At 40.2% G+C, this 26,575-nt stretch overlaps 1 protein-coding gene across 1 annotated transcript in view; it reads left to right on the top strand.

The window, feature by feature from the left end:
- The window catches only part of RGPD4 (RANBP2 like and GRIP domain containing 4), a 38,934-nt gene that overhangs the window by 3,037 nt on the left and 9,322 nt on the right, over positions 1–26,575 (top strand). Inside the window, exons 2-20 of the mRNA XM_056862069.1 lie at positions 134–201; positions 542–653; positions 2,792–2,944; positions 4,553–4,783; positions 5,372–5,517; positions 6,365–6,557; positions 7,517–7,607; positions 8,616–8,825; positions 9,916–10,094; positions 10,185–10,366; positions 11,090–11,213; positions 11,990–12,151; positions 12,770–12,907; positions 12,987–13,133; positions 13,583–13,765; positions 14,076–14,159; positions 14,540–14,675; positions 14,949–15,046; positions 15,473–19,916. Of these exons, the coding sequence (XP_056718047.1) occupies positions 134–201; positions 542–653; positions 2,792–2,944; positions 4,553–4,783; positions 5,372–5,517; positions 6,365–6,557; positions 7,517–7,607; positions 8,616–8,825; positions 9,916–10,094; positions 10,185–10,366; positions 11,090–11,213; positions 11,990–12,151; positions 12,770–12,907; positions 12,987–13,133; positions 13,583–13,765; positions 14,076–14,159; positions 14,540–14,675; positions 14,949–15,046; positions 15,473–19,916 (7,081 nt within the window). The remainder of the gene's footprint in view (positions 1–133; positions 202–541; positions 654–2,791; positions 2,945–4,552; positions 4,784–5,371; positions 5,518–6,364; positions 6,558–7,516; positions 7,608–8,615; positions 8,826–9,915; positions 10,095–10,184; positions 10,367–11,089; positions 11,214–11,989; positions 12,152–12,769; positions 12,908–12,986; positions 13,134–13,582; positions 13,766–14,075; positions 14,160–14,539; positions 14,676–14,948; positions 15,047–15,472; positions 19,917–26,575) is intronic.

The following is a 26,575-nucleotide window of genomic DNA, read 5'->3' as shown; positions in this document are numbered from 1 at the left end:
ACTGTGTTAAAGAGAGGCTTTTTTTGTGGGGGGGTTGAAGCTGTATTGCTAAACTTTTTAAGATTAAGGGGTATTTTTCAACTACTTTCAACTGATCAGTTTGTTAGTTTTAAAAATGTCTCTTTCTCTTTAGAAATCAATGAAGGGATTCTTTTTTGCCAAGTTGTACTATGAAGCAAAGGAATATGATGCTGCCAAAAGGTAATTTCTATACTTAACAGTTTTTATTCTTCTAAAAGCATAAATGCTGCAGCAGGAGGTTTCCAGTTTTTTTGTGGTTAGTTCATTTCCTGTTGTTCTTTGTAGCAAATACTAAAGGAAAGAAGACTTGAAAGCGTTTGAAGTTATATATTTAAAACTTCTGAAATTTATGTTCTTTTCTCTAGTAAGTTTTCTGTTTGATGGATAATGATATGAGAGTTTATATTATGCATATTGCTTAATTATAGAGAAAATATAGAACTCATCAACAATGCACAACTTTGTTGAATTTGATTAGACATTAAATGCTGGTGTAATTTACTATATTATTTTTGTGAAGGTACATATCTTCATATCTCAGTGTCCAAGAAAGAGACCCCAAGGCACATAGATTCTTGGGGCAACTCTGTGAAGGTGAAGATAATATAGAGAAAGCTATTGGGTGTTACAAGGTAAGAAATGAGTGACCCTGAACTTTGCCTGCAATATTACTGTACCTAGAACTTCTTCAAAGGGGACTAGCAAGCTTTTTAAAGTGATCTTGTGAATATTTGCCAAGACAGGCTACTGTAGTACATTGTCAAAGGCCAATCAGTCTAGCTGAACCTAAGCATTTCTCTGAGCTTCCATTCTGAGGGAGGGGCAGGATAAAAGTCTAATAAAATAAAATAATGGAATATAATACTGAACTTTTTGTTTATAACAAGACTGCCGTCATCCATAAATCTGGTGTGCTCTAAGCTGTGGTCCACTAAGCTGAATTTGGCCAACCACCAATATAGTGCTGCCATGATGTTTGTAATTTCTAATAAGCCACAGAAACAAGAAGTTTATGAATCCCTTGGTGCTACTGTGTGGCATATGACTTAGCGGATCACAAGTTGTGTGAGTCTGCTGCAGGAGTGGGCAGTGATATGGGGCAGAAAATTTGCCAGTGCTGTGTTTTTCAGTGGAAAATGTTCCCTCTCACATACATAAATATAGTCTGCTTATTTATAGTTGTCAGGGACAAGATGCAGTGGACAAATCCCAGTGCTTGTACATAATATATTTGCCTTCTTCTGTTAGCAGTAAAATATTGCTTACATTAGTTACATTATGTATTTAAATTTTAATCTGAAACTTTTCATATTAAGTTTTTTTTTCTGGAAAAACCCCTCCACTGGGGGTGGTAACCCTTTCCACAACTTCAGTTCCCCCTGCCCATCTTTAGACAACTGTCTTTCAACTGGCAGCAGGTCTCAAGCCAGTCTATCAGGGCAAGTTAATTGAGTTGGATGTCGTATTGATTCCCTGTTATCATGACTTTAATTTGGCTACCTAGCGTTACATTTATTGGTGGTTTTTTTCCTGTGTAAATTGCTAGTTGTTGTTACATATCCTAAAGTGCTAGAATTACGTGGCAATGTTACTGGAATACTACTTCCCTCTGCACTGATTTCCTTAAGGTTTCGTAGTTATATCTTTGATAAGCCAGTTTTCTTTCCATTTTCTGGAAAGACAACCATAAAACCTCAAAAAGCACTGGTATATGTGTGGGAAAATGTTTTGTGCTGTCAGAGGGCTATATGATAATAAATGATGAAAACAAAATTAATTTTTCTAGTACTTGCTAAAAACATTCGTTCGGGATTACTGTTGACTTTTTAAAAAGTGATTATTTGATTGTGTTTTTAAAATCATTTAATGTAATTGTTTGCAAACCTCCTGGAGTGCCTGTGGTTGAAGGAGAGCTTCACAGAAATGATACAAAGTTTTTAAGGGATGAGCTTGCATACTTTTCCTCTGAGAAACTCTGTGGTGTGTTAGCCACATGACCAGAAAGAGGTTGAGGGATAGTGGCATACCTAAAACCATCCAAAGTACTTCATTTGAGCTAGGCTTTGAGCCCAAATGTTTTTCACATCAAAGCCCCGCTTTGAGGCAGGACACCATCTGCATCAAAGGTGTTATATTTCTAACTTGGTCTACTGATATCTGTTCCACTGTAAACTAGGAATTGCAGCCAAGCCAGTTGAACCCTGTTCAATTTTTGTATACTGTCGAGAATTATTTATAGGCTTCAGGGAAGACAAAGCATATGAACAGATTTGTCCTGTTCAGTCTAATTAATGGGGCATTAACAGCAGAATAATGATGGCCTCATTATGATAAGATGTGGGGTGTCCTTTGTGTGTATAAATAACTTCTCTTTGAATTGTGCACATATACGTCTGTGTCATCATTGGTCAGTTATTGAGCATACAAATGCAGTCACCTCAAAAATTGTTTTTATTTGTGTAAAATTCTTTTTTGAAATCACCAGCCCCATCTAGGAGACTGTCTTCTTCTTGGCTCTTTGAAATTCTTGGCGAATACTGTATGAAGTGACAGCTGCACAAATTGTGTAGGTGTAACCACAAAACTGCCACCTGTTTGTTAGGCACCTTGTCCACTGCTTGCATGTGTCTGTTGCAAATAAAGCAATGGAATGTTCTTCTTAAGCAAGCGTTTAGCCCCTTTTAACCTGTGCTGATTTGTTTTAGTAATTGTAATGCACATTCACATATCGTAGAGAGCTTACTCCTCTGTTTCTTCACCGGGACTTTAGCGTTCAGTGGAATTGAACCCAACACAGAAAGATCTTGTATTGAAGATTGCAGAGCTGTTGTGCAGTACTGATGTTATTGATGGAAGAGCAAAATACTGGGTTGAGAGAGCAGCCAAACTGTTTCCTGGAAGCCCTTCAGTTTTCCGATTGAAGGTAAAACATTTTATTTTACTTGTAACTTCAATGAGGCTCTTCTTGAGATTTCAGAAATACAATTTTGATGTAAAACAATTCTCTTCTGTATTTCAAAACACATTCTCATGCCTTACAAAGCCATGGCTGGCACCAGTTGAGTGAATCTCAGGCTCATATATTTGGTCTCTCCCCCCTCACATGCTCTTCTTCCTGATTGTTGGCAAATGTGCTGTTTTTCCGAATCAGCATTGTGTAGTTTAGTCATTCTGCTCCAAACCAGAATTGCATATAAAAGTTTGAACATGGTTTGCAATTCTGGTTGTAAGGCAACTGTAAACCATAACTTGTCAGTTCAAGTGAAATGATAAATTGAGATTTCTGACAATGAGTTAGCTCCCAGGGTTGCTTTCTGCCAGCAGTAGGGTGGCTTTTTGCTATTTTGGCCCTCATGTTGTTCTTGCAGGAGAAGTATTTCAGGGAACTTGGTGGAGAAAGTTCATATCCGCTGGTAGAATGTGGAGGAGAAGCGTTTGTATGAATTAGATTCAGGCTTGTACACCAAAACCAAGTCTATATGTTTTTTAAAAAACCTTTTCAAATAGAGAATGCACTACTTGTGTAACAATTAACTTCAAAATCTATGAATATCTAGATTAGTCTTCCCACACAGTAACCATTTCTAGAAAGAAACTACATCACCCTTTATTGTGCTGGTCTATGACCGTAACAATAAAACTACTACATCACCCTTTATTAATAGTTGAATGGCTTATGTTTAAACACAGATACATAAGACAAGCTGAATCCCAGCAAGACAGAGGTGCAACTGGTGGGTGGAAGGTCTGACCCAGGATTTAAGGTGTCATCTGTTCTGGATGGGGTTGCACTCCCCTTGAAGGAATAGGTCAGTAGTCTGGGGGTGGTCTTGGACCCAGGCCTACTGCCGAATAAGCAGGGGGCAGCTGTGGCCGGGAGTGCCTTTTACCAGCTTTCCTGGGCAGAAAAGTTCTGGTCACTGTGCTTCATGCCCTGGTGACATCTCGATTAGATTACTACAATGTACTCTATATTGGGCTGCCCTTAAGAAGTGTTCAGGGCACAGTTCAAGGCACTGGTCTTGCACTTCAAAGCCCTATATGGTTTGGGACCAAGGACCACCTACACCCTTATGAACCTGCCTGACCACTATGGTCATCTTTGGAGGCCCTTCTTCAGAAGGTCTTGCCTTCTGAGAGTAAGTGGGTGGCAACCCAAGAGAGGGCTTTCTTGGTCATGGCGCCAAAGCTCTGGAACTCTCTCCTCATGGAGTTTTGTCTGTCCCCTTCTGTTTCTGTCTTTTGCCAGTGGGTTAAAAAAATTTTTTTCCTTCGGCATTCCCTCAGTGATCCCTCCTTCCTTTCCAATTTTTTAATTGCTTTTTTATGTTTTGTGTGTATTTTAACTGTTTAATTGTTTTAATGATGTGTGTTTAGGGTGAGGTTGATTATAATGGTTTTAAAATATGATTTTATCATGTATGTTTTAAGTTGTTAACCCCCTTGGTGACCCTTGTAAGGGCAGAAAGGTGAGATACAAATTTTGTAAATAAATAAAATAAAAATTAATCATTTTACTGTTTTGTTTTAGGAGCGTCTGTTGGATTGCAGAGGTGACGATGGTTGGAATCAGCTTTTTGATTTGATTCAGTCTGAATTGTATGCCAGACCAGATGATGTATATGTTAACATCAGACTAGTAAAGCTGTATATGTCAAATAAAAGACTAAGGGATGCTGTGGCACATTGTCGGGAAGCAGAGAGAAATAATTCTTTACAGTCAAGCTTGGAATGGTGCTTGTGTGTTGTACAGACTCTTAAGGTTTGTTTAGTTATGTTAAGGGCGGGGGTTCCTTTGTATTTCTTCTGTATTGGCATATTTCTTTAGGGCAGGGGTTCTGAAGTTTTGTAGCAAGCTTTCTTCAGTAAAAATTAAACAAGTTTTCCCTTCATGAATTGGCAGAGCTCCTCTTTGTCCATGGTTGGGACTAGCAGTTCGTAAGGAAGAGTTCATGTGTGCCTGCAGCATGCCTGCATGGTGTTGCCCCAAAAGCTGCCTTTCTGTGTGCAGAAGGCTTTTCTACATTTCAGCAGTAGCTCTGTGCAAGAGAAAAAATCTGATCTTGCCTTTCAGATTAAGGATTGTTCCTTCAGAGAACTGGGCTGTATCAGTGTACATATTAAAATACCCTTAATCTAATATAATCATGTTTTAAAGTCCCTTAATTTGTATATACTGCATAGTTTTTACTTATTTTTGTACTCTATTGAATATTCATGCCAACAATGTCTGCTTCATAATCAAAATACACTACAGAATGAATGTATTTTGTATTTAACTGTCTACTATGCATAATAAAGCATGGCGGAGGTTTGATAGCTGACATATTCTTTAAATTATTTCTTCTAGGAATATCTGGAATCCATACATGATCCTGAGTCTGATAAAGCTGATTGGAAAAGAACCCACCGGGATCTATTGTTGGCTTACTCTAATCTGGTTGTCATGATGCTTTCAAACAGAGATGTAAAAGAGAGCAGAGAATCCCTTGAAAGGTATTTTCATTTTATCGTCACTTCTTTTAATAGTGAACTTGACCGTCCCCTGCCTGTCACTAGAATGGGACTGCTCACAAAGCAAGGTTTTCCGAGTAATACAGACGTACAGGTTATAGACTTAAAATAAAACAATGGCCATCAAGTGGAGGGTATGATTCTTGCCCTCTAGGAGCTATGAAATGTTGAAGCAGTGTAGTTAATGGAGAAGGGAAGAGCGATTGATCTGCTCCTATAGTATTCCGGAGGGAAAAATAGAACTGTGTCTACCTTGAAGCACAAAGATCTGGGGGGGTGGGGGAATTGATGAGGACTGAAGATCATGCGTCCTAGAACACTTTTAGGAGGGGAAGGAAGAAGCAGAGCCCTTGACAGCTTCTGTCATCCTGTAATGATCTGTGGTTGGGGAATATGTGTTGAGACATGCATTATATCTCTCAGTTTCCTGCTCACCTAGGCCTGAATCTCTGCAGTCAGGATGATTGTGCTATAGTGCTAGCCTGCTAAGATTTGGGGCTAGGTGAGCCAAAGCTACTCATTTAGCACTGGAGTTTGTGGTGGTAGTGGAGTAGAGTTTCCTCTTGATCAAGATAACACTCTTCTAATGATTCCTGTTTTGGCAAGAAAATTTGCACGGATTCTTGTGTTTTCGCAAAAACCTCTGCATTCATTTGAGGTCTTCGGTCTGTCCACCTCACACACCCCTTTTTGTGGAAAGCATAGCAAAAGGGAAAGGAAATAAAATCAGCGGCTTTGCTTTAGTATATGTACCGGCATGCTCTGTTTGTTGCAGTGAGCACTGATCCCTGAAACTGGTATTGATACTAATGAACACCTTGTCTTGTAGCTTTGATCATGCACTTTATTCAGTGAAACAGTATGTAACTAGAGATGATGAGCTGTCTGTAACCTTCCTGGAAATGAGAGGCCACTTCTACATGCATGCTGGAACTCTGCTCTTAAAAATGGCCCAGCAAAGCGAGGTGCAGTGGAGAGCCGTTTATGAATTCGCAGCACTGTGTTACCTTATCGCTTTCCAGGTAAGCTACTTTTAACAGCATGCATTGTTTTTGAGGTGCTGCTCTTTTTGGTTGACACTGCTTGTGTTGTAGTTTTGTGGTAAATGCAAAAGGGGTGTTCCCATAGGGCGTGATGTATCACAACACTCCCATCAACTCTTAAAACTGTAACTGCACTTTTGAACTTTAAAACCCTTGTGAATTGGAAGTCCATTTTGGTGGGGAATGTGGGCGTGTCAACAATACTAGGATATAGTCTCTAGAGGTAAAAGGAAAAACACACGAGAAGTCAAGATTTAGTTGTCTGTGGATAATTAATAAGCTCGGCTATGAAATTTGCCACTCACCTGAAGTTCACCTAGCAGACAGTGCTTGCACAGAATGGCATTCCAGCAGTAGTGTTCCCTGCCAGGGTGCTGTAGTGATGCTTTATAGCTGCTGCCTCTGTGTGTTCTGTTGCTCCTGGCATGGTTTTCCTTGCCTTCCACTAGCTCTGCTGCTGAAGCTAGCAGAACGCTTCTCATTGATTTTGTGCAAGTTTTTCTTTGTAGGTTTGTGCCAATTGATTAGGCAAGTTGAAGCCGAGCTTTCAGCCTCTCTTGACTTGACTTTGTATCAGATGTACCTGTGGCCTGGTTTTTAAATGCCTTACCACTGTCATCTTGATTGGTCTTGGAAAGACTAAAAGCTCAAAATGCTATTTTTTCCTCTTTTTTTGAAGATTGAGAATCCATTTCAGCCATTTCGCATCATGTACGTGTGTCATAAACATCAAGTTGAGCACCTTATTTTTAATTTAGCATTACTGGGCGTAGTTCAATGTTGTACGAAGTTGTAATGTATAAAATTATTCTGAATAACTTTTTTACAACGTGTAACACCATCTGCAGAAAAATAAATGTTGTTCTTAGTGAACTTGGTAATATTGGAGTATCTTTCAGTGCAAAGAGAATTCTTTATGTTTGTGTAATCCCTACCAGGTTCCTAGACCAAAGTCAAAACTAATAAAAGGAGATCAAGCTGAGCAAGAGAAGTTGGAAATGTTGGCCTGTGACCGACAAAGCCAATCTGGTAATAAGAATAAAAATTGAAATTTGTTTTAAAATTAAAAGTGCTGGCATTAAGTCGATGTGCCCAAGCAATGTAAGAGTTCAGTGAGTTGAAATTACACATCTCTGACCTGCTTTCACACAGACAGTTCTATGAATCTCTCATTGCTTTAGTGAAACATCCACATGGCAGTTTTCCCTGCACCATCCTTGCCTTGTGGCAGCCATTTTGCCCCCTGATCCCAGAGGGATCTTTCATGCATTAAAAAAAAAAGTAGTAGCTGTATTGTTGTAACACTATTATAGTATCTGTTGCAACAGTACACTAGTTCCCAGTTTTCATTTGAAGTTTCTGGCTCTTTTTGCTTGTAGATCTATTATGTGCAGCCAGTGCTGTCCCTTTTGTAACTCTGAAACCAAAAGGGCTAGATATTTCGTTTTTAAAAAAATGCATTTGGGAACTAGTACATTGTAATGAATCATTATAATGTTGTAGCAATATAGCTTTTACTGATTTTTTTTAAAGAGCCCTCCAGTGGAGGGGACAAATAGTTGCCAAAGTGACTGCAGTATGGAAAATGGTAGAATGGTGTCAGCGTGGGCGGAATCTAAAAAATTTGCACCTTCCCATCAACACACTGTCCAAGGTGCTTTGAATGGCTTGTCTTCTCCAAAAGATTGTAGCATACCAGGTTTGGGAAGGATTGTAGCAAATAGGGGGAAACACAGAAACAAGACAAATAGAGAATGACAACATGTGGCTGCTCCTCAAAAAAAAAAATTGCAATAAGGAAGCCAAGGTAGAGCAAAGAGTTCATTTAGAACAGCTCTGTACTTTGATACTTCAGTGCTAAGAATTCAACCCTGGTATCTCAACTAGTAACACCCCCTTGTCAAAAACAGGTCATGTTCAGCTTCATGTATCTTCAGGCCTACATTTTCTTTAATGTTTCTTTCAACTGCTTGTATCTATATGTCAAACAGTAACTTGTTCCTGTTACCCTTGTTAATATTGTATCTTCTGTTTCAGGCCACATGCTGCTAAACCTTAGTCATGACAAGCAAGACTTCTTCAAGGAGATTGTCGAGTTATTTGCAAACAAGAGTGGGCAATCTGCTTTATTTGATGCACTATTTGGGACTGATTCTTGTAGAAAGAGTTCCCTACTTGGCACTGATGATATCCGAAATGTTGGTGTACAAGCACCAGAAAACATGGAGCTAACTAGATATGATATTGGTAAGAGGTTTGAGAATCCTAAATTCCTGCACAATATTGTGAGTACAATGTATGTTACATGAGACATTCACAGAATTCAAGACCGCGCAAGCCGTCATAGATACAAACAAAATGCTGGAAGGCATTAGGTAAATCATCTTTTATTAGAATGAGACATAGGGAGAACTTCAACGGGACATAAACATGATCAGAACATTGTTTTAGGCTGAAGGATACACTCCACACCACTTGGATATATTGGCTGACACATAGAGCATGCATAGGCAAGAAAGAATCACCTTGCTGTTGGGTTGAATCTACGGTACCTGTTACTCTAGCAGCTCCTTCCTGTCTTTTCTGTCTTGAGCAGAGATTCTAGCCATACATTCAAAATTATCCAGATACCATAACATGTGTATGATACCAACTGGTACAGGGTTTTACATTGAAATGTAGATTGTTTTGCTGGATGATGCCTTAGACTATATGTAGTATACTCATAATACCTCTATGGCAGATGATGACTATGTGCTATTGTTAATGATGGGTTACATCCAAAGCTCCACCAGCATAAGGAAGCTGATGGAGTGGGAACATCCTGGTCTGGTACCCACCAGGGCAGTTCATCAAGGCCACAGGCAGGTTTTAAGAACCTTCAACGAGGGAAGGCAAAAGCTTAGGTTGAATCTTAAACAGCTGACGGCTATCTTCCAACAGTTCTCCTTCCCATGCTTTGAGTACCTGCAGATTCTGCTCCTGGGTGTCAAAGAACCCTCAGGAATGGCAGGGGAAAGGAAGCATAGTAGGGGTCTGGAATGGGAGGGGGGAATTGGGGGGGGGGAAATCTCCCTCCCCTGCTTTGTCCACAGAAGTTCCATTCTGCCGATGTAGCTAACTTCACTACAGGAATGGCACCTTTGTATCCTACTCAGTGTTTGATTGTCATCCCCTTGGTTTTGCTTTTTCTGCTTTGACTTATTTGACTGACCAGTTGCTTCTCCTGTGATTAAAATTTTTGTAACTTAAAATCCAAACTTGGTCTGCTGTCTCTTAATGCAGTGTTGAGGAATTTTGTTTTTTTGGAAGTGAATCAGTTTGTGCTTGTGTTTAGGTGCCATTAGGTTGCACAGCGGCAGTCTCCAGCACCTTACGTGGCTCGGTCTACAGTGGAGGTCCATGTCCACATTGCAAGCCATTCGCAAGTGGCTAAAGCAGATTTTTCATTTGCCTCAGGAAACATCAAGACTTGAGACCAATGCTCCTGAATCAATCTGCATATTGGACCTTGAAGTGAGAAAACACTTCAGACTGAACTTTCAAGCATTGAGTTTTTACTTTAGTTCCGTATGACTTAATGTGTTTGTGTTTTTTATAAAACAGGTATTTCTACTTGGAGTGATATTTGCCAGTCACTTGCAATCCCAGGAAACAGAGAAGTTTAATACTCTGTACACTGTACACCAACCTCGGTTTCTGCCATTGCCAATATGCAAACAACTTTGTACTGAAAGGCAAAGAGATTGGTGGGATGCTGTTTATAACCTTGTTCACAAACGGGCTATGTAAGTGTGACTGTTACTCTTGTTGAATGTTTGTGGTAGGTGTCTGATTACAAACTTTGTCTTAATTATTGTTGAAGGCTTTCACGGTCAGAGTTCATTGGTTCTTGTAGATTATCTGGGCTGTGTAACCGTGCTCTTGGTATTTTCTTTCCTGATGTTTCTCCCGCAGCTGTGGCAGGCATCTTCAGAGGAGTACACTGAAGGACAGTGTCTCTCAGTGTCAAGTGTGTAGGAATAATATATAGTCAGAAGGGGGTTGGGCTCAAACCCAACCCCCTTCTGACTATATATTGCTCTTCCTACACACTTGACACTGAGAGACACTGTCCTTCAGTGTACTCCTTTGAAGATGCCTGCCACAGCTGCGGGCGAAACGTCAGGAAAGAAAATACCAAGAGCATTTATCTTAATTACTTGTCATCTTTTAATCTGATTAGTTGATCCTTTTCCATATTGAGGAATGTGATAAAGGAAACCTTTAGCTTAATTTTGTTCATTACGTTTTATTGTGCTGGGTTTATAAAGCAGTCAGGGCTCTCAGAGCTTTCTTTCATGTTCTGTTCTGCATATTAGATGGAACTTTTCTGGGCAACCTGTTAACAAAGTTTTCTTTGTAGTGTAATTTCCGTAAACTGTTTGCATTACTTTTCAGGTGATGGTTTGTCAGAAGAACTGAATAGTATTGTACAACTAACCTTCTCCTGTGTAAATGCTCTCTTTCAGACCAGGGACAGCGGCAAAAGTGAGACTTCGAGTTCAGCATGAAATAAGCAGCCTAAGAGCCTTGGGAAAACATGGACTTCAGCCCGCTCTAATTATACACTGGGCAAAAAGTCTTCTTAAAACAGTATGTTGGTTTTAACAAGATGGTTTTGTGTCTTTATCAACTATATGAGTATGTATTAAACCATATCTGTCCATAAGTTTCTAGTACTAGATGGAGGAAGAAGTATTGTTGAGTATTGATTAGAATCCATTTAAATCTTGCCAGACAACAACTGTAAAACTTAAGTGTGTAACAGTAATTCCAAACAGTTTATATTTTTTCTTTGTTTTGTTCTGTACTTGCTTTTTTGTTTTTCCTTCTTTAAGGTTTATTAATATATGGTTGTATATTGTTTAATGAAATATATAACAAATGCCATAATTGCGTACTTCAAACTACAAAGTTAACTTCTTAATGCTTGTATTTATGATATAACCTAAAATTGCAGATAAATAAATATTGGCTAGGTAAGCTAAGTTGGAACATACTTGCTAGTTAACTTTCTTCCTTAAAAGGCCGTAAGAATTTATAACTTGTGGGAAAAGTCAACAATGTCTAGGGAGACTGTGTGGAAGTCTCATTTGGCTTCCAGCAAAACTGAATCATGTCTGTCTGAACTCTAAATGTGTTCATTCACTTTGAAAAATGTATATGTTGGCTTTCTGAGGAATAGATATACAAGATGACTTACTTTAATGAGATTAAAGAAATTAAAATACTATTAAACTATCAATGTACATACAAATCCTAGCAACACGAAGTAAAACTAGTAATAATGGCATAATGATAGAAATAGACATGTAAAAAATGATACCAGATTAACATAAAAATTTAATCCCCACTGTGTTACTTTGCAGGGCTGTAGCCTTAATTCTTTCTATGACCAAAGGGAATACATTGGACGCAGTGTTTATTATTGGAAAAAAGTTTTGCCAATACTTGAAACAATCAAGAAAAAGAAAAGCATTCCTGAGCCAGTTAATCCTTTGTTCAAGCATTTTCACAGTGAAGATATTCAGGTAATAAAAGATGATGGCAACTGGTAATAATAATCTCAAAAGCAGCTTGAGAAATATAGAACTGCAAAAGGAAAATTCTGTTTATCTATGCATTTGGAACTTCTCACCAACAGCTTTTGTTTAGTTGTGATTTTTTTTTAAATCTTGCCCATAAAGAGTTAGTTTATTCCTAGCAAGTACTCACATGTGTCTCTCATCTACTAACTGGAGCCACTTCAAGTTTGTAAACTTGTTAATTTCTAATTAACAATTTTGTGTTAAACCATCAGTTCCTCATAGTGTTTCACCAGGGATGGGTTAAAACAATCAAAAACTCAAGGAATAAATATTTAAAAAGGAGCCTTATATGTACAAATCAGGTAGAAGTAATCTATGCAGACAATGGGCAAAAAGTAAAGAGATACTCCATACAATGGTGCAAGCTACCTTTTGCCATGTTGAAGTTCTTAATCTGCTGACCTATCTAGAGTTGTTTAATCAGAAAACCAGATTGATTGTTACTTCCCCAACATCAGCAAGAAGTCTTCACTAATAAAGGACATTTTACTTGCAAGGACTTGTAAAATATCCCTTACCAAGAAATCAATTACAAAAACCAGCGCAATTTACTTTTCTTAGGCTTCCCATGTTGAAGGATATCGAGAGGAAGCACACATAGCATTTGCTATACTGGATGCTGTTGATGGAAAAACAGATGATGCTATGCAAGCATTTGAAGCTATTAAAAACGTTGTCTCGTACTGGAATCTTGCCCTGGTAAGTTCTGAATTTCCTCAGGTGTTCTACCCAAATACTTTAAAAGCAGCCTTCTCAAGACTGTTGTTCTTTTCGGTAGATTTTCCAAAGGAAAGCCGAAGAGATGGAGAATGATGGTCTGTCACCAGAAGAACAAGAAGAATGCAGGAATTATCTAAAGAAAAGCAGAGACTATCTCATAAAGATAATTGATGAAAGCTGCACAGATACATCAGTAATGGAAAAGGTTCATAATTTGAATTAATCTTATTTTCAAAGTAAACTGGACATAACAAAGTGCATTTTTCACCATATGGTGATCACTAATAGTATATTCTGTTCTGTTTCAATGTGAACATATTTAAAAAACAGTAGACTTCGGTTCTTCTCAACTGCATATATCTATTCCAAAGTCTTTACTTGTGAACCAGTTCAAATTTCCATCCCAAGAAACTCAGGCTTTAATATTGAGTATGTCAGGATAGAAATTTGAGTTGGTTCACAAGCAACCCTGTTGTTAAACTTTCTGATTTAACTGCCACTTCGGTTTAATTTGTTAATGAAACAAAGTAGTTGGGTCTGAAAACCGGCAAAGTTTAAGTAGAGCCAGTTGTTCAATTTAGCAGATCAGAATATATAATTGTTCAGTATAATCTGATTCTCTAAAATCCCATGTCCTTTTTAATTTTCTTCCAGTTACCTGTATCTATAGAAATGGTTAAGGAGATGTTGGAAGGTGTATTGCAAGAACTTGGGGACAACGGTGAAGAAAGGAGTTCTGCCTTAAACAATGACCTGAGCCATCCCGCCGAAATGGAAATTAAACATTCTACTCCATCACCCACAAAATTCTCACTGTCTCCAAGTAAAAGTTACAAGGTATATCAAACAAGGTTAATAATTGCATTTACCATGTGGGGGAGGATATTGTGAGCTGGTTACTTTTGTGCTGATTTGTTCATAGAGGAAGAAGCTTTTTATGTGTGTGCATACACCGTTCTCTGTAGCAGTAAGGCTTCTGGACAGTTGCTTCTGCCCTTGAGCAGCTGTTTACACACCTTGATCTTCATTCCCTGGTTACAATAAAGGCACCATGTGGTCACTGATTATGGGAAATAAGAAATTGTAAGAAGTGCAGAAGGTAGCACCTTTCTTTACATGGTCTAAACTCCTAACTATTTTTTTCCAGTTCTCTCCCAAAACTCCTCCTCGCTGGGCAGAGGACCAAAAATCTCTACTTCAGATGCTCTGTCAGCAAGTGGAATCTATCAAGGTAAATACTGCATATGTTGTGAGCCCCTGTTTTGCTGACCAGAGGATTAGCTTTATTTAACGCCTGTCAAATGCTCAAGAACTGTGTACTCAAATGATGCAAATTCCTGAGTTGTGATCGGAGCACACTTGGTTCCAACATGATTGAATTAGTTGTAATTGCTTATTTTAAAATATAGTTCCAAATTTTCCCAGTCTCCATACTCTAGCAGTAGCAGAGATTTAAAAACTTTTCAGAGCAGTTTAGGTGCCCGTAGTAGTAAAACTTTAGCCACACCTTTGTTTGGTTTCCTTTCCCCTTCAGTTCTGTACAGGAGGTAGTGCTTTATGTCAATTTATTCCTGTTTTCCCTAACCTATTGGCTTTCTCTCTCTCTGACAGCATGAGATGCAAGAACTGAAACTTAACAATTCAAACACAAACATATCTCATCGGTGGCCTGCTGAAAGCTATGGAGCAGAGACAATGTCAGATGGCTATCAAGGAGCACAGAACTTTCATGGAGCACCTTTAACTGGTAAGTAGGTTGTGGGGATGTAAAGCTCTAGATGTTGGCAGGCTGTTATTGCAAAATACTGAAGCTTAAAGGCGAAGGGAATTCTATGAATCCAGTACATACTGATAATTCAGAATCTCAGGATTAGATTAATGTTTGCCACAGGTGTTGAGGATAAGGGTGCTAGCTTGCCTGTACAAGACATGATTGCACAGTAGAGCTGGAGGGAATTAGGGCAGAAATACTTAGGTTCGGGGTGGCAGTCAACTTACCCTTGATCTCTTGTGTTTTCAGTTGCCACAACAGGGCCATCCGTCTACTACAACCCATCACCAGCTTATAATTCCCAGCATCTTCTACGAACAGCCGCCACTAATGTGACTCCCACAAAGGTAGCTTCTAAGTATTATTGATGATGATATAACATTTTTGTACATAAAGATAACAAAAACCTGACTTGCCAGCTAAGTTCCTTTGTTAAACTAACAATTTCAAGCCCTTTTTTATTTTGGGAAAAGGGGAGAGGGAAACAAAAGCTGCTGGAAATGGATGGAACGACACATTTTTTGTTGTTGTCCTGTGATCATTATAAATATTCCCTCCACCCCTCTAATTGCAGCCATTGGCATTGGTTTTTTGTTACGTCCTGCTGATAAACGTCACCTCACATTACACTTTTAACCCAGCTGGTACACAGGTTCCCCCTTAGCTTAATGTAATGTGGCGTTCCGCCCTAAAATGTAAATTGGAAATTATATTGGCTACAACTATTGAGGCTTCATGGCTAAAACTGAATTATCTTTTAAATATTTTTTTAGGCTCCTGTCTATACCATGAATAGACTTACACCTCAGCAACATATATACACGTATCAACAACCGATGCATACTCCTCCACTACAGAATACCTCTGCTTGTATGTTTTCACAAGAGATGTATAGTACTCCACTGCGTTTTGACTCTCCTGCAACTGGACTTCTGTCTCCGCGTGGCAGTGAAGACTATTACAATTATAGCGTTCTGCCAACGAACACAAACCCACCGCTCCCTGAGCCAGGTTATTTCACCAAGCCTTCAGCAGTGCCTCCAGTTCCGAGATCTGCAGAGCCAAAAGCATCAGAATTTGGGAAGCCTAACTTTGGGCCGCCTATACCAGCAGAGGGAGCAAAGCCGCCATCGTTAATAACCTCGGCTCAGTCTGGTCAATCTGCTACATTCAAGTTTAATTCAAATTTTAAATCTAATGATGGAGATTTTACTTTTTCATCACCTCAGGTCGCCGCACAGCCGCACAGTGCGGCCTATAGTAACAGCGATAGTCTTTTAGGACTTCTGACATCTGATAAACCTATAAAAGAGGATCGTTATGTAGGGCAAAAGCTTCCTGCTGAGCATGCCACTGGGCAGCGCGGTATCTTCAGCTTCGGTATCAAGAATACTTCGGGCGTTTCATTTGCAGAAAAAATGGGCCAGAACCAACCCAAACACGCTGGTTTCATTAAGGGAGATGGGTTCAGCTTCCAGGATCTTGGCAAGCCTATGTTTGGTATTCCAAATCTGGATGTGGCAAACAGAAGTCATGAAACAGATGGCGGAAGTACCCATGGTGGCGAAGATGATGACGACGGGCCTCATTTTGAACCCGTCGTGCCACTGCCTGACAAGATTGAGGTAAAAACAGGTGAGGAAGATGAAGAGGAAATCTTCTGCAACAGAGCGAAACTCTTCCGTTTCGATGCTGAATGCAGAGAGTGGAAAGAGAGGGGTGTTGGTAATGTGAAAATTCTGAGGCATAAAGTAACTGACAAAATCAGGTTACTGATGAGACGAGAGCAGGTGTTGAAAATCTGTGCAAATCACTACATAAGTTCTGAAATGACTTTGACGCCAAATACTGGGTCAGACAAATCATTTGTTTGGCATGCCTTAGACTATGCAGACGAATTGCCGAAACCTGAGCAACTGGCAATCAGATTTAAAACACCGGAAGAAGCTATGCTGTTCAAGAGCAAATTTCAAGAGGCTCAGAAAAGTTTGAAGGACTCTGGACCAAATGTTAGTGAACAGGCTACTCAAAATATTGGGTCATCAAGAGAAATAACTCAAGATGCAAAGGAGTCTAGTAAGCCTGATCCTGGATTCCATTTTAAGAGTGGCACATCCTCTCTCGGTGGTAGCAGCCAAGGTTCAGGCTCTAATCTGAATAATACAACAAAAAATGCAAATACCAAAAGTACATTTACAGTTGCATCAACTGGGTCTATACCTGCATCCTTTTCTTTTGATAAGGGAGTTCTGGCAACACACACAATGCGTGAATTTGGTGCCCAGTTTAAATTGAAGAAAGATCAGTGGGACTGTAATGTATGTCTGGTTAGAAATAAAGAAAGTGCACAGAAATGTATAGCATGCCAGAATCCAAAGCCACTTGATAAAACAACACTCACTGTGACTCCTCAGTCAGAATCTGCTGTAGCTTTCAAACCAAATACCGAAAATGCACAGAGTACGTTTGGACCCATGCCTGCTAAAACAGAAAACCAGTGGGAATGCAGGGTCTGCTCTGTAAGAAACGAAGCCAACATATCTCATTGTACTGGCTGCAAGAACCCCAGTGGAACTAACGCACCCGTATTTGGTCCTCAAGCCACATTCAAATTTGGCCAAACAGATGCTCCAAAGGTCCAACAAAGTGATGCTCCAAAGGTCCAACAAAGTGACTTTGGGGCTGCTTTTTTGAAGAAGGAAGGTGAATGGGACTGCAATACATGCTTAGTACGAAATAAAGCTTCCTCATCAACTTGTGAAGCTTGCCAGATGCCGAATCCGTGTAACAGTGCTCCGTGCCCACTTGTTAATACTGCGCCTCCGACATTTGGCTTCAAAAGCAAGTTATCAGAACCCACCAAAGGACCTCTGGGGACAGGTTTTAAGAGTAACATTTCAGAACAAGGCTTCAAATTTGGCCACTCTCTAGAGCAAGAGAAGTCTTCTTCCTTTACGTTTCAGATTCCTTCTAGCGCAGAAGCTAAGCCTATAAAGACTGGGTTTAATTTTTCAATGGCTGCCCCCCCAGGTGGGTTCAAATTTGGTATACAAGAGCCTAGCAAAGATGTGGCAAAAGATGAACAGAACAAAGAAGATAGTCTTGTGGAAAAGAAGAACTCCAAGGGCGAAGGTGGCGAAAAATCTCAGGATCCGTCTAGCAAACAGAGCAGCAATTTAGTTTTTGGGCAACATAGCAGCATTTCCACTTTTGCTGATCTTGCAACAACAGCTGGCGAAGGATTTCAGTTTGGTAAAAGAGACCCAAATTTTAAGGGATTCACAGGTGCAGGTGAAAAACTATTTTCTTCTCAGGCTAAGTCTCCTTCTAAAGCAAATACCTCCGCTGATCTTGACAAGGATGATGATGCATATAAAACCGAAGACAGCGATGACATTCATTTTGATCCGGTGGTCCAGATGCCTGAAAAAGTTGAACTTGTAACTGGTGAAGAGGATGAGACAGTGTTATACTCACAAAGGGTGAAATTGTTTAGGTTTGATGCAGAGACTAGCCAGTGGAAAGAACGGGGTGTGGGCAACTTGAAAATTCTTAAGAATGAAGTTAACGGCAAGTTGCGGATGCTCATGCGACGTGAGCAGGTACTAAAGGTCTGTGCAAACCACTGGATCACAACCACCATGAACTTGAAGCCCCTCTCTGGCTCAGACAAAGCATGGATGTGGCTAGCCAGCGACTTTTCTGATGGTGATGCAAAGCTGGAGCAATTGGCAGCTAAATTCAAAACTTCAGAGCAGGCTGAGGAATTCAAACAGAAATTTGAAGAATGCCAAAGGCTACTGCTGGACATACCACTCCAAACCCCGCACAAACTGGTGGATACTGGGAAAACAGCCGAGCTCATACAGAAAGCAGAAGAAATGAAAAGCGGGTTGAAAGATCTCAAAACCTTCCTAACCGATGATAAAACTAAGCTTGCAGATGAAGAAAACAGAAGCTCTGCTTCTGCTGTGAGCTCTTCGGATTTGATTATAAAACCCCATGCAGACAGCACTGGGCCTACATTAGAATGGGACAACTATGACTTACGTGGGGAAGCACTGGAAGACTGCACCAATAACTCTGTGTATGCACTGCCTCGGGCCAGTAGCCCTGTGAGGAAAAATCTGTTTCGGTTTGGAGAGTCTACAGCAGGGTTTAACTTTAGCTTCAAATCTGCCCTGAGTCCCTCAAAGTCTCCTTCCAAGCACAACCAAAGCAGGACTTCCATAGGCACAGACGAGGAGTCGGACATTACCCAAGAAGACGAAAGAGACGCTCAGTATTTCGAACCAGTAGTCCCTTTGCCTGACCTTGTAGAAGTAACGAGTGGTGAAGAAAGCGAGCAAGTGGTCTTCAGTCACCGAGCCAAGCTCTACAGATACGATAAAGATGCCAATCAGTGGAAAGAGAGAGGTATTGGAGATATAAAGATATTGCAGAATTATGACACTAAGCAAGTCCGCATAGTCATGAGAAGGGACCAGGTGTTAAAGCTTTGTGCCAATCATAGAATAACCCCAGATATGAACATCCAGCAAATGAAGGGAACGGAGAGAGCATGGGTATGGACTGCATGTGACTTTGCTGATGGGGAAAGAAAAGTAGAGCACTTGGCTGTTCGATTTAAGTTGCAAGATGTTGCTGACTCCTTTAAGCAGATTTTTGAGGAAGCAAGATGTGCTCAAGAAAAAGACACCTTAATTACACCACTCTGCTCGCGTGCTAATACTCCAAAAGAATCTCCATGTGGAAAAATTGCTGTTGCCGTCCTGGAAGAAACCACCAAGGAGAGAACAGATTTAAAGCAAGAAGAAGAGGCTGTTGACGAAGTGGTGGAAACTTCAGTAGCGCCAAGTACTTCTGAGACCCCAACAAAAGCAGTGGTTTCACCACCCAAGTTTGTGTTTGGCTCAGAATCTGTCAAAAGTATTTTTAATAATGAGAAATCAAAGACTTTCACGTTTGGAAACACATCAGCAACAGGATCTTTATTTGGTTTCAGTTTTAATGCTCGTCCCAAGAGCCCAAGTGATAGTTCAGCATGTCAAACTACAGGAGAGAGAGAACCAGGGATCACGTTTGGCAGTGTAAACTGCAAAGTTGCTGGGCGGCAGGAAGGTGGCGACTGGAAATCCTCTGATGGCAAAGAAGTTCAAACGGCTACCTCCAAAATGGAAGGGCTTTATAACTTTTCATTTAAAATACCAGAAAAAGGTGAGCATTTCTTGAAATTCAACTCATAAGCTTGGAGTGTTTGTAATGTATCTGTGTTTCCACCTGCACCCATTTCAGCAGATCAAAAGCTTCAATTTCAGGTACATCCACAAATATACAATTTCTAAATCTATAATGCTGCAAACCTGAATGTAGTTCCCAGTAAGAGGATAAGATAGGGGGGAAATCATTAAAAGTAATATTCCTATGTGACCTCAAAGATTATTAGAGGAAGAAGTGTTGTGTTTATGCAGGATGCAACAGATTTTTTTATGTGTTAACTGAAGCTTCTGAGTGCTCATTACTAACAACATAGAGCAGGCCTCATTGCTGAAGTCAACCCTTGAGGTTAAAAAGTAATGATCTGAATATTACAGGACCTTGATTTGGTACAAACATCGAAGCTACAAACTGGTTATATAAGGCTCTAAAACTTGGTTGCTGTTTTGTTCCTTGTTTCTTAAAATCAATAAACAAAAATAAGGTACAGATAATTGAATTTCTGTAACTATTTTGATATCTGATGCCAAACATTCCTAGCTGAGATATTTTCCTTATGAAGAGGCAAATCAGGTGAGCTCCTGTCTCTCAGATAAGTTTTCTTTGGGTAACTTTCTTGGGCTAAAGTGCGTGTCCTTGGCATGGGGGATTGTTCTGTAGGTCAAATAGTGTTTCACTTGTCACAGTGCTTTGCTTGTTGGATTTTGGGATGCGATGAGAATACAACTGGGTTGCACTGATCAGTGTAAGAACAAAAGTTGTGTGACGGCTTTTATTAGGACCAAGCAAAAAATCATGAAATAACATGCAAAATTCTCCAGATTCCTTAATCAGGCTGAAAGAAAAAGGGAAGGAGAACAAGAGAAAAAAAAAAGATGGTTTCAGGTCAGATTTAAGGCATCTTCTACAGGGTGTGCTGCAGACTTGATTGAATTATGTGCAGCTAGTAACAGATTGCAAGGATGAAGGGGGAAATGTAGGCTGCGTTTAAGTGTATGAAAACCAGTACTTGAACAAACGTCTGTCCTACCATCAGAAAATGAAACTTCCTTAAAAGGCTGAGAGCCAAGGAAGACTATGATGGAAGATGAATTCCTCTATGTTTTTCATATTACATGTGTTGATGTGAATATGTTGCTTCATTGAAAGTTAGCATTAATCCTAACAAAATCCTGAATATTGTCGTCAAAAAGGGCAAGAGTCCAGTAGCACCTTAAAGACTAACAAAAATATTTTCTGGTAGGGTATGAGCTTTCGTGAGCCACAGCTCACTTCTTCAGATACAGCTAGAATGTGAATCCATCGGTCTTTAAGTAGAGGAACAGTATGTAAATGAATATTGTCCTCGATGTTAACCTCAATTTAGGTTAAAAAAAACTAGGATTTTGCTTCTGATAGCATGAAAAACTTATGTGACAGTTAATAGCTCCATTTTAACTGCTGCTGCTAAAACGTTCTCTGTGCTCTAGATCATGTTCATGTAATACAATACCCCTTGCCCTCTAAGTAGTGTTAATCAAATACTTAAATCACATAATTTATTTTCTAGGATTAAACTTTAGCCTTTTTAAATGTAACCCAATGGCCTTTTGGACCAGCACATCTCCCTCTCCACCTGGTAGTAAAGGTATTTACACACTGTACTGAATATGGTGTTACATCATGTCTTGGAAGTTCCTCAACTTGTTAAAAGTAACTGGCTGTTTAATGGTATGAAAGTGTAGACCAATTAACAAGCATGCTTAAGGAGAGTAGTAGTGACCGTGGTTGTTTTGGTGGTAAGCTGGTTCTTGTCCCTTTAAACTTGTGGCTTGCTATATTCTGATGCCTCAGTGCTTCAGCCATTGACTTTGAAGCTTTGCTTGATGCATTATTCAGAGACGCTTAAGATCTCCTTAGATCTCTTTTATGGAAAAGCAGGGTCAAAATAACTTGAATAATTAATAGTTCTGCTTGCTGGACTTATTTGAGGGCAGGAAAGTTCCAGAGCCTTTGGCTATTTGTGAAAACAGTGTAAACGCTGGATTTGTTCTTCATGCTGTATGACATCCAAATTAGATGTTATATCTGACACGGGTCAGGGTTTCCCCAACCGGACTCAGGAAGGGGTTCAGCATTCCCTTCTACCAGAGCTGAAGCAGCTGTGTGTGTGTGTGTGTGGGGATAATGTGCCCAGCTGTGAGGCTGCACAAGCTGACATGAGTGCATATGCAGCTCCACAGCGGGGCAAATACAAGTAAGCTCACAGCAGCTTTTTCAGCAGGAAAATGGCACAGGAGGGAAAGCTGAAGTCACTCTCACTGTCTTCATGAGCCAAATTGTACTTGGGAACATTCATTCCCTGCTGTCCTGTCTGACTATTAAAAGAACAGAGTTGTGTCAGGGTCATCCTGACCCCAACTCATATCAGAAGTAACAGCTAGTTTAGGTCTCGTTATACAAGGAAAAGGTAAAGGTCGCCTGTGCAAGCACCGGGTCATTCCTGACCCATGGAGTGACGTAGCATCCCGATGCTTCCTAGGCAGACTTTGTTTATGGGGTGGTTTGCCAGTGCTTTCTCCAGCCATCTTCCCTTTACCCCCAGCAAGCTGGAGCCCGTGGCGCAGAGTGGTAAGCTGCAGTACTGAAGTCCAAGCTCTGCACACAACCTGAGTTCGATCCTGACAGAAGTTGGTTTCAGGTAGCCGGCTCAAGGTTGACTCAGCCTTCCATCCTTCCGAGGTCAGTAAAATGAGTACCCAGCTTGCTGTGGGTAAAGGGAAGATTACTGGGGAAGGCACTGGCAAACCACCCCATAAACAAAGTCTGCCTGGTAAACATGGGGATGTGACGTCACCCCAAGGGTCAGGAATGACCCGGTGCTTGCACAGGAGACCTTTACCTTTTATACAAGGAAAACAGTTCTTTGAAATAACATATAACCCTGCTTCATAGCTTGTTGGAGTGTTATGCTAGCACCTGGGTCTTTTCTGAACTGGTACTCTCATGTGTTTGCTTCCATTCGTGTTTGCTTCCATTCATCTTCATAACTGGTTTCCTAGTATGCATCAGATTCGTTATAAAGAATTGCAGTATCCGAAAAACAAAACACCAACCCCTGGGAAATTGTTTTTCTACAGCTCAAGTATAATCAATAAACATAGATTTTACAGTCAGTCTGAGTTATCCAAATATAACTGAAAATTTGGTAAAGCTGGAGTCCTCCAGTATCATATTACTAGTGAAGAGGAAACTCTGGGGTTTGGGGAGCCTAGTTAACTGAATGCCTCAAACTCTCAACTGTAACAAATATGGTGGATCCAACCATCCTCCAAGGAGCCTTTCTCCATCAGAAGGGCCACTTAAGTTGGAGTAGGGCTACTCAGGCTGAAGGAAGGCTTTAAACTTTGTTCATTGGAGTGGGGCACACCCTATTTTGTACATCCACTGGCTTTTTCTGACTTCTGGGTCTGTATTTTAAGAAAGGAAGTGTGAAAAGGCAGCTTGGGAAGCAAGTTCTCACACTTCAGATTGTAGCATTGTATTTGCTCATAATATCCCAGGAGTTAACAGGCGGAGCTGTGGGTATGCTTTATGATTTGTCAGATGCAACATGAAATTGCAGCATAATCTTGTGCATGCCTGTTTGGAAGTTGCACTGAGTTCAGTGGGGCTTGTTCCCAAGTTGGGTGTCCAGAGGGTTAAACAGAAAGTAATGTTTTTATTTGGAAAACTGTTATTATTGCATAGGTCAGTTCCATGAGAGCACTTCAGACATAATTTACAACAACAAAATCTGGTTTTGGATGTTTGGACTTTTAATTCATGGCTTATAAAACATATCCTCCTTTATGTTGTTGACTTGTGCCTTGCTGAACTGAACCTAACATACTAGTTTTGTTTTCTGAACGGTGCATTTTGTGGAATGCCAGAGCACTTAATTGTAACAATCCTTTAGGAATTGTCTTTGGTTATTATCTGAAACGGGTACATACAGTTTACATGCATGAAAACATTTTATGCACTTTGCATGTTTAAATGATGAAACTTTGTACTCTAAAGTATATGGTATTGATTGTATGATTTACAGAGTTATCTAGTTACCACCAACGTTAACACTCTGAGCTTTTAACATACAGCTTGAAATGTGATGTGAAAAATGCACAGTGGCCCAGTTCTCCTGCTTACTATTGCTGGTAAAACTGAGCCTTGGGATGCAGATACATTCAACCAAGATAATGACAAAGGCTTTTGTTTTTCAGCCTTAGATTCAATGTGGACTTCTGATAGAGAAAATCAGGGTATAGAAGGTAGGGATGTGTATGTCAGGAGATCTGTTTACATTATCCCCCGTAATTTCAAATTTCAAATGCAGAAAAGCTTAGGGGTTATTTTTGCAGTATTATCAAGCTACATTCAGTATTGCAGAGAACCACCAAAAGAATAAAAGAAAGCTGCTTATCTCTATTTTAATTAGACTTTCCAAACCCTGTTTATTTTCCAGTATTGTCTACACAGAATTATTAAGGTAGTACTGATGGATGTGTTAAAAACCTGTTTTGAATGTAGAGCTACAGAAGAGAAACAGCAATGCCATTATTTATTAACTTCATTTATAGTCTGCCTTTCTCCCCAATGGGGACCCAAAGCAGCTTACATTCTTTCTTCTCCCTGATTTTAACCTCACAACAATTCTGTGAAGTAGGTTAGGCTGTGGGTGTGTGTGCCCAAGGTCACCCAGTGAGCTTTCATGGCACAGCGGGGAGGCGAACCTGGGTCTCCCAGATCCTAGGGCAACACCTTAGCCACTACACCCCACTGGCTCTCAAAACAACAGCAAGAAGTCATGTTGCTGGAGTAGTTGTTTTCTGTATAGGCATAAACAGGTTTTAATGTCTCTATAAAAATTGAACATTTGGCAAAGTGAAGGCATTTGGGTGACTGGAATCAATAGAGAATACTGGTTATCTTGAGGGTGTGTGGGTGTGCATAGTCTGCTGTAGAGGGGTGCCTGTTTGAGTAAGTGTTATTTCTGGTTGTCTCTTTTGCTTGGGTTGTAGCTGATTGTACCTAACTGCGGAAGGTGATTGCAGCTGATGGGGAAAGGTGATTGTCGTTGATTGGGGAGGGTCAGCTTTGCGAAAAGTGAAAAGTCAAATAAATTCCTGACGTGTCTTGCGGATAACTTCATATTCCAGAAAGTGGAGAGGGAAACGAGGGGGTCTGGTATCTTGGGCTTGGTCCTTACCAACAGGGAAGAACTGGTTGATGAGGTCAAAGTGATGGGCCCCCTGGATAGTAGTGACCATGTAATTTTGGAATTTACAATCTTGGGTGAGGGAAAAGCTGTACATACCAGTGGGTTGACATTAAATCAAAAGAGTTTCTGGCTAAACATTAGGATGAACTTTCTGACAGAGCAGTTCCTCAGTGGAACAGGCTTCCTCGGGAGGTTGTGAGCTCTCCTTCCCTGGAAGTTTTTAAGCAGAGTCTAGATGGCCATCTGTCAGCAGTGCTGATTCTGTGAACTTAAGCAGTTCATGAGAGGGAGGGCAGGAAGGGTTGCATCAGTGTTTGGCTCTCGTGGCCCTTTCTTGCATGCCCAGGAAAATCCCAATCACCACTTTGGGGTCAGGAAGCAACTTTCTTCCAGGCTAGATTGGCCAGGGATCCTGGAGGATATTTTTTGGCCATTTTCTGAGCATGGAGTAGGTTCACTGGAGGTGTGGGGGGAGGTAGTTGTGAATTTCCTGCATTGTGCAGGGGGCTGGACTAGATGACCCAACTTTATGATTCTATCTTGTAATCTAGGGCACCATTCTTCAAAAGGTAAACACTTTGTTTTAATTCAGTGAGTAAAATATCTGTGTCTTTGGAGTGGGTTGTAGGGGGAACTATCACTCCAGTTTTGTTTCATCTACACTGGCTCTGAATTTGGTTCTGAGCCCAATGAAGGGTGCTGGAATTGATCTTTAGAGCCCTACATAGCTTGGATCCCCCATAGCTTAAGGTCTGTCTGCTCCCACATGAATCTGCCTGTCCATTACAGACATCTTTGAGGGCTCTGCTTCAGGAGCCCATGTCATCTGAGGAAAGACAGGATAGTAGCCTCTTGTTTTAAATGTCTTTAAGTGTTCTCCACCTTGAGGGTGGAAAGGTGGTATAAAAAGGTTAAAAATAAATAAAATGCTAAACCCAGTGGCTAGAACAAATGGAACTTACAAACATTGGCTGAATTTTGCCTCTAATGATTCGTTGCTCTTTTTTTATCATGAGTACATAACATTAAATTTATTTATATATTAGTACCCTACCTTTCCTCTTGGTTCATGCAGTTTACAGGCGATAAAAGCATTACAAGTTAAAAAGAGATAAAATAAAATCCCTCAAATAATCCCCTTACCCCCAAAAGATACCTACCATTCATACCCTAACAAAAGCTCAGGTAAACAAAAAAGCCCTGCAAAAATGCTACTTAATATATTTTATTTTGAAAGAAGCTTTTATTATGATGAAAATATTCCCAAATCCTAAGGCTTCAATTCACATCTGATGGGTAAAATTTGATTTGTAATTCCCAAAGGAAGAGTAGCAGATGAATTTCAAAACATGTTAACTAGGGCTATGCACCGTCCCCGGTATTTTTGGGGTTAATTAAACCTGGAAATTTTCAAAAATCC

The sequence above is a fragment of the Euleptes europaea genome, chromosome 16, assembly GCF_029931775.1.
Source record: "Euleptes europaea isolate rEulEur1 chromosome 16, rEulEur1.hap1, whole genome shotgun sequence".
Lineage (NCBI taxonomy): Eukaryota > Metazoa > Chordata > Lepidosauria > Squamata > Sphaerodactylidae > Euleptes > Euleptes europaea.
This window is presented reverse-complemented; position numbering and strand designations above follow the sequence as displayed.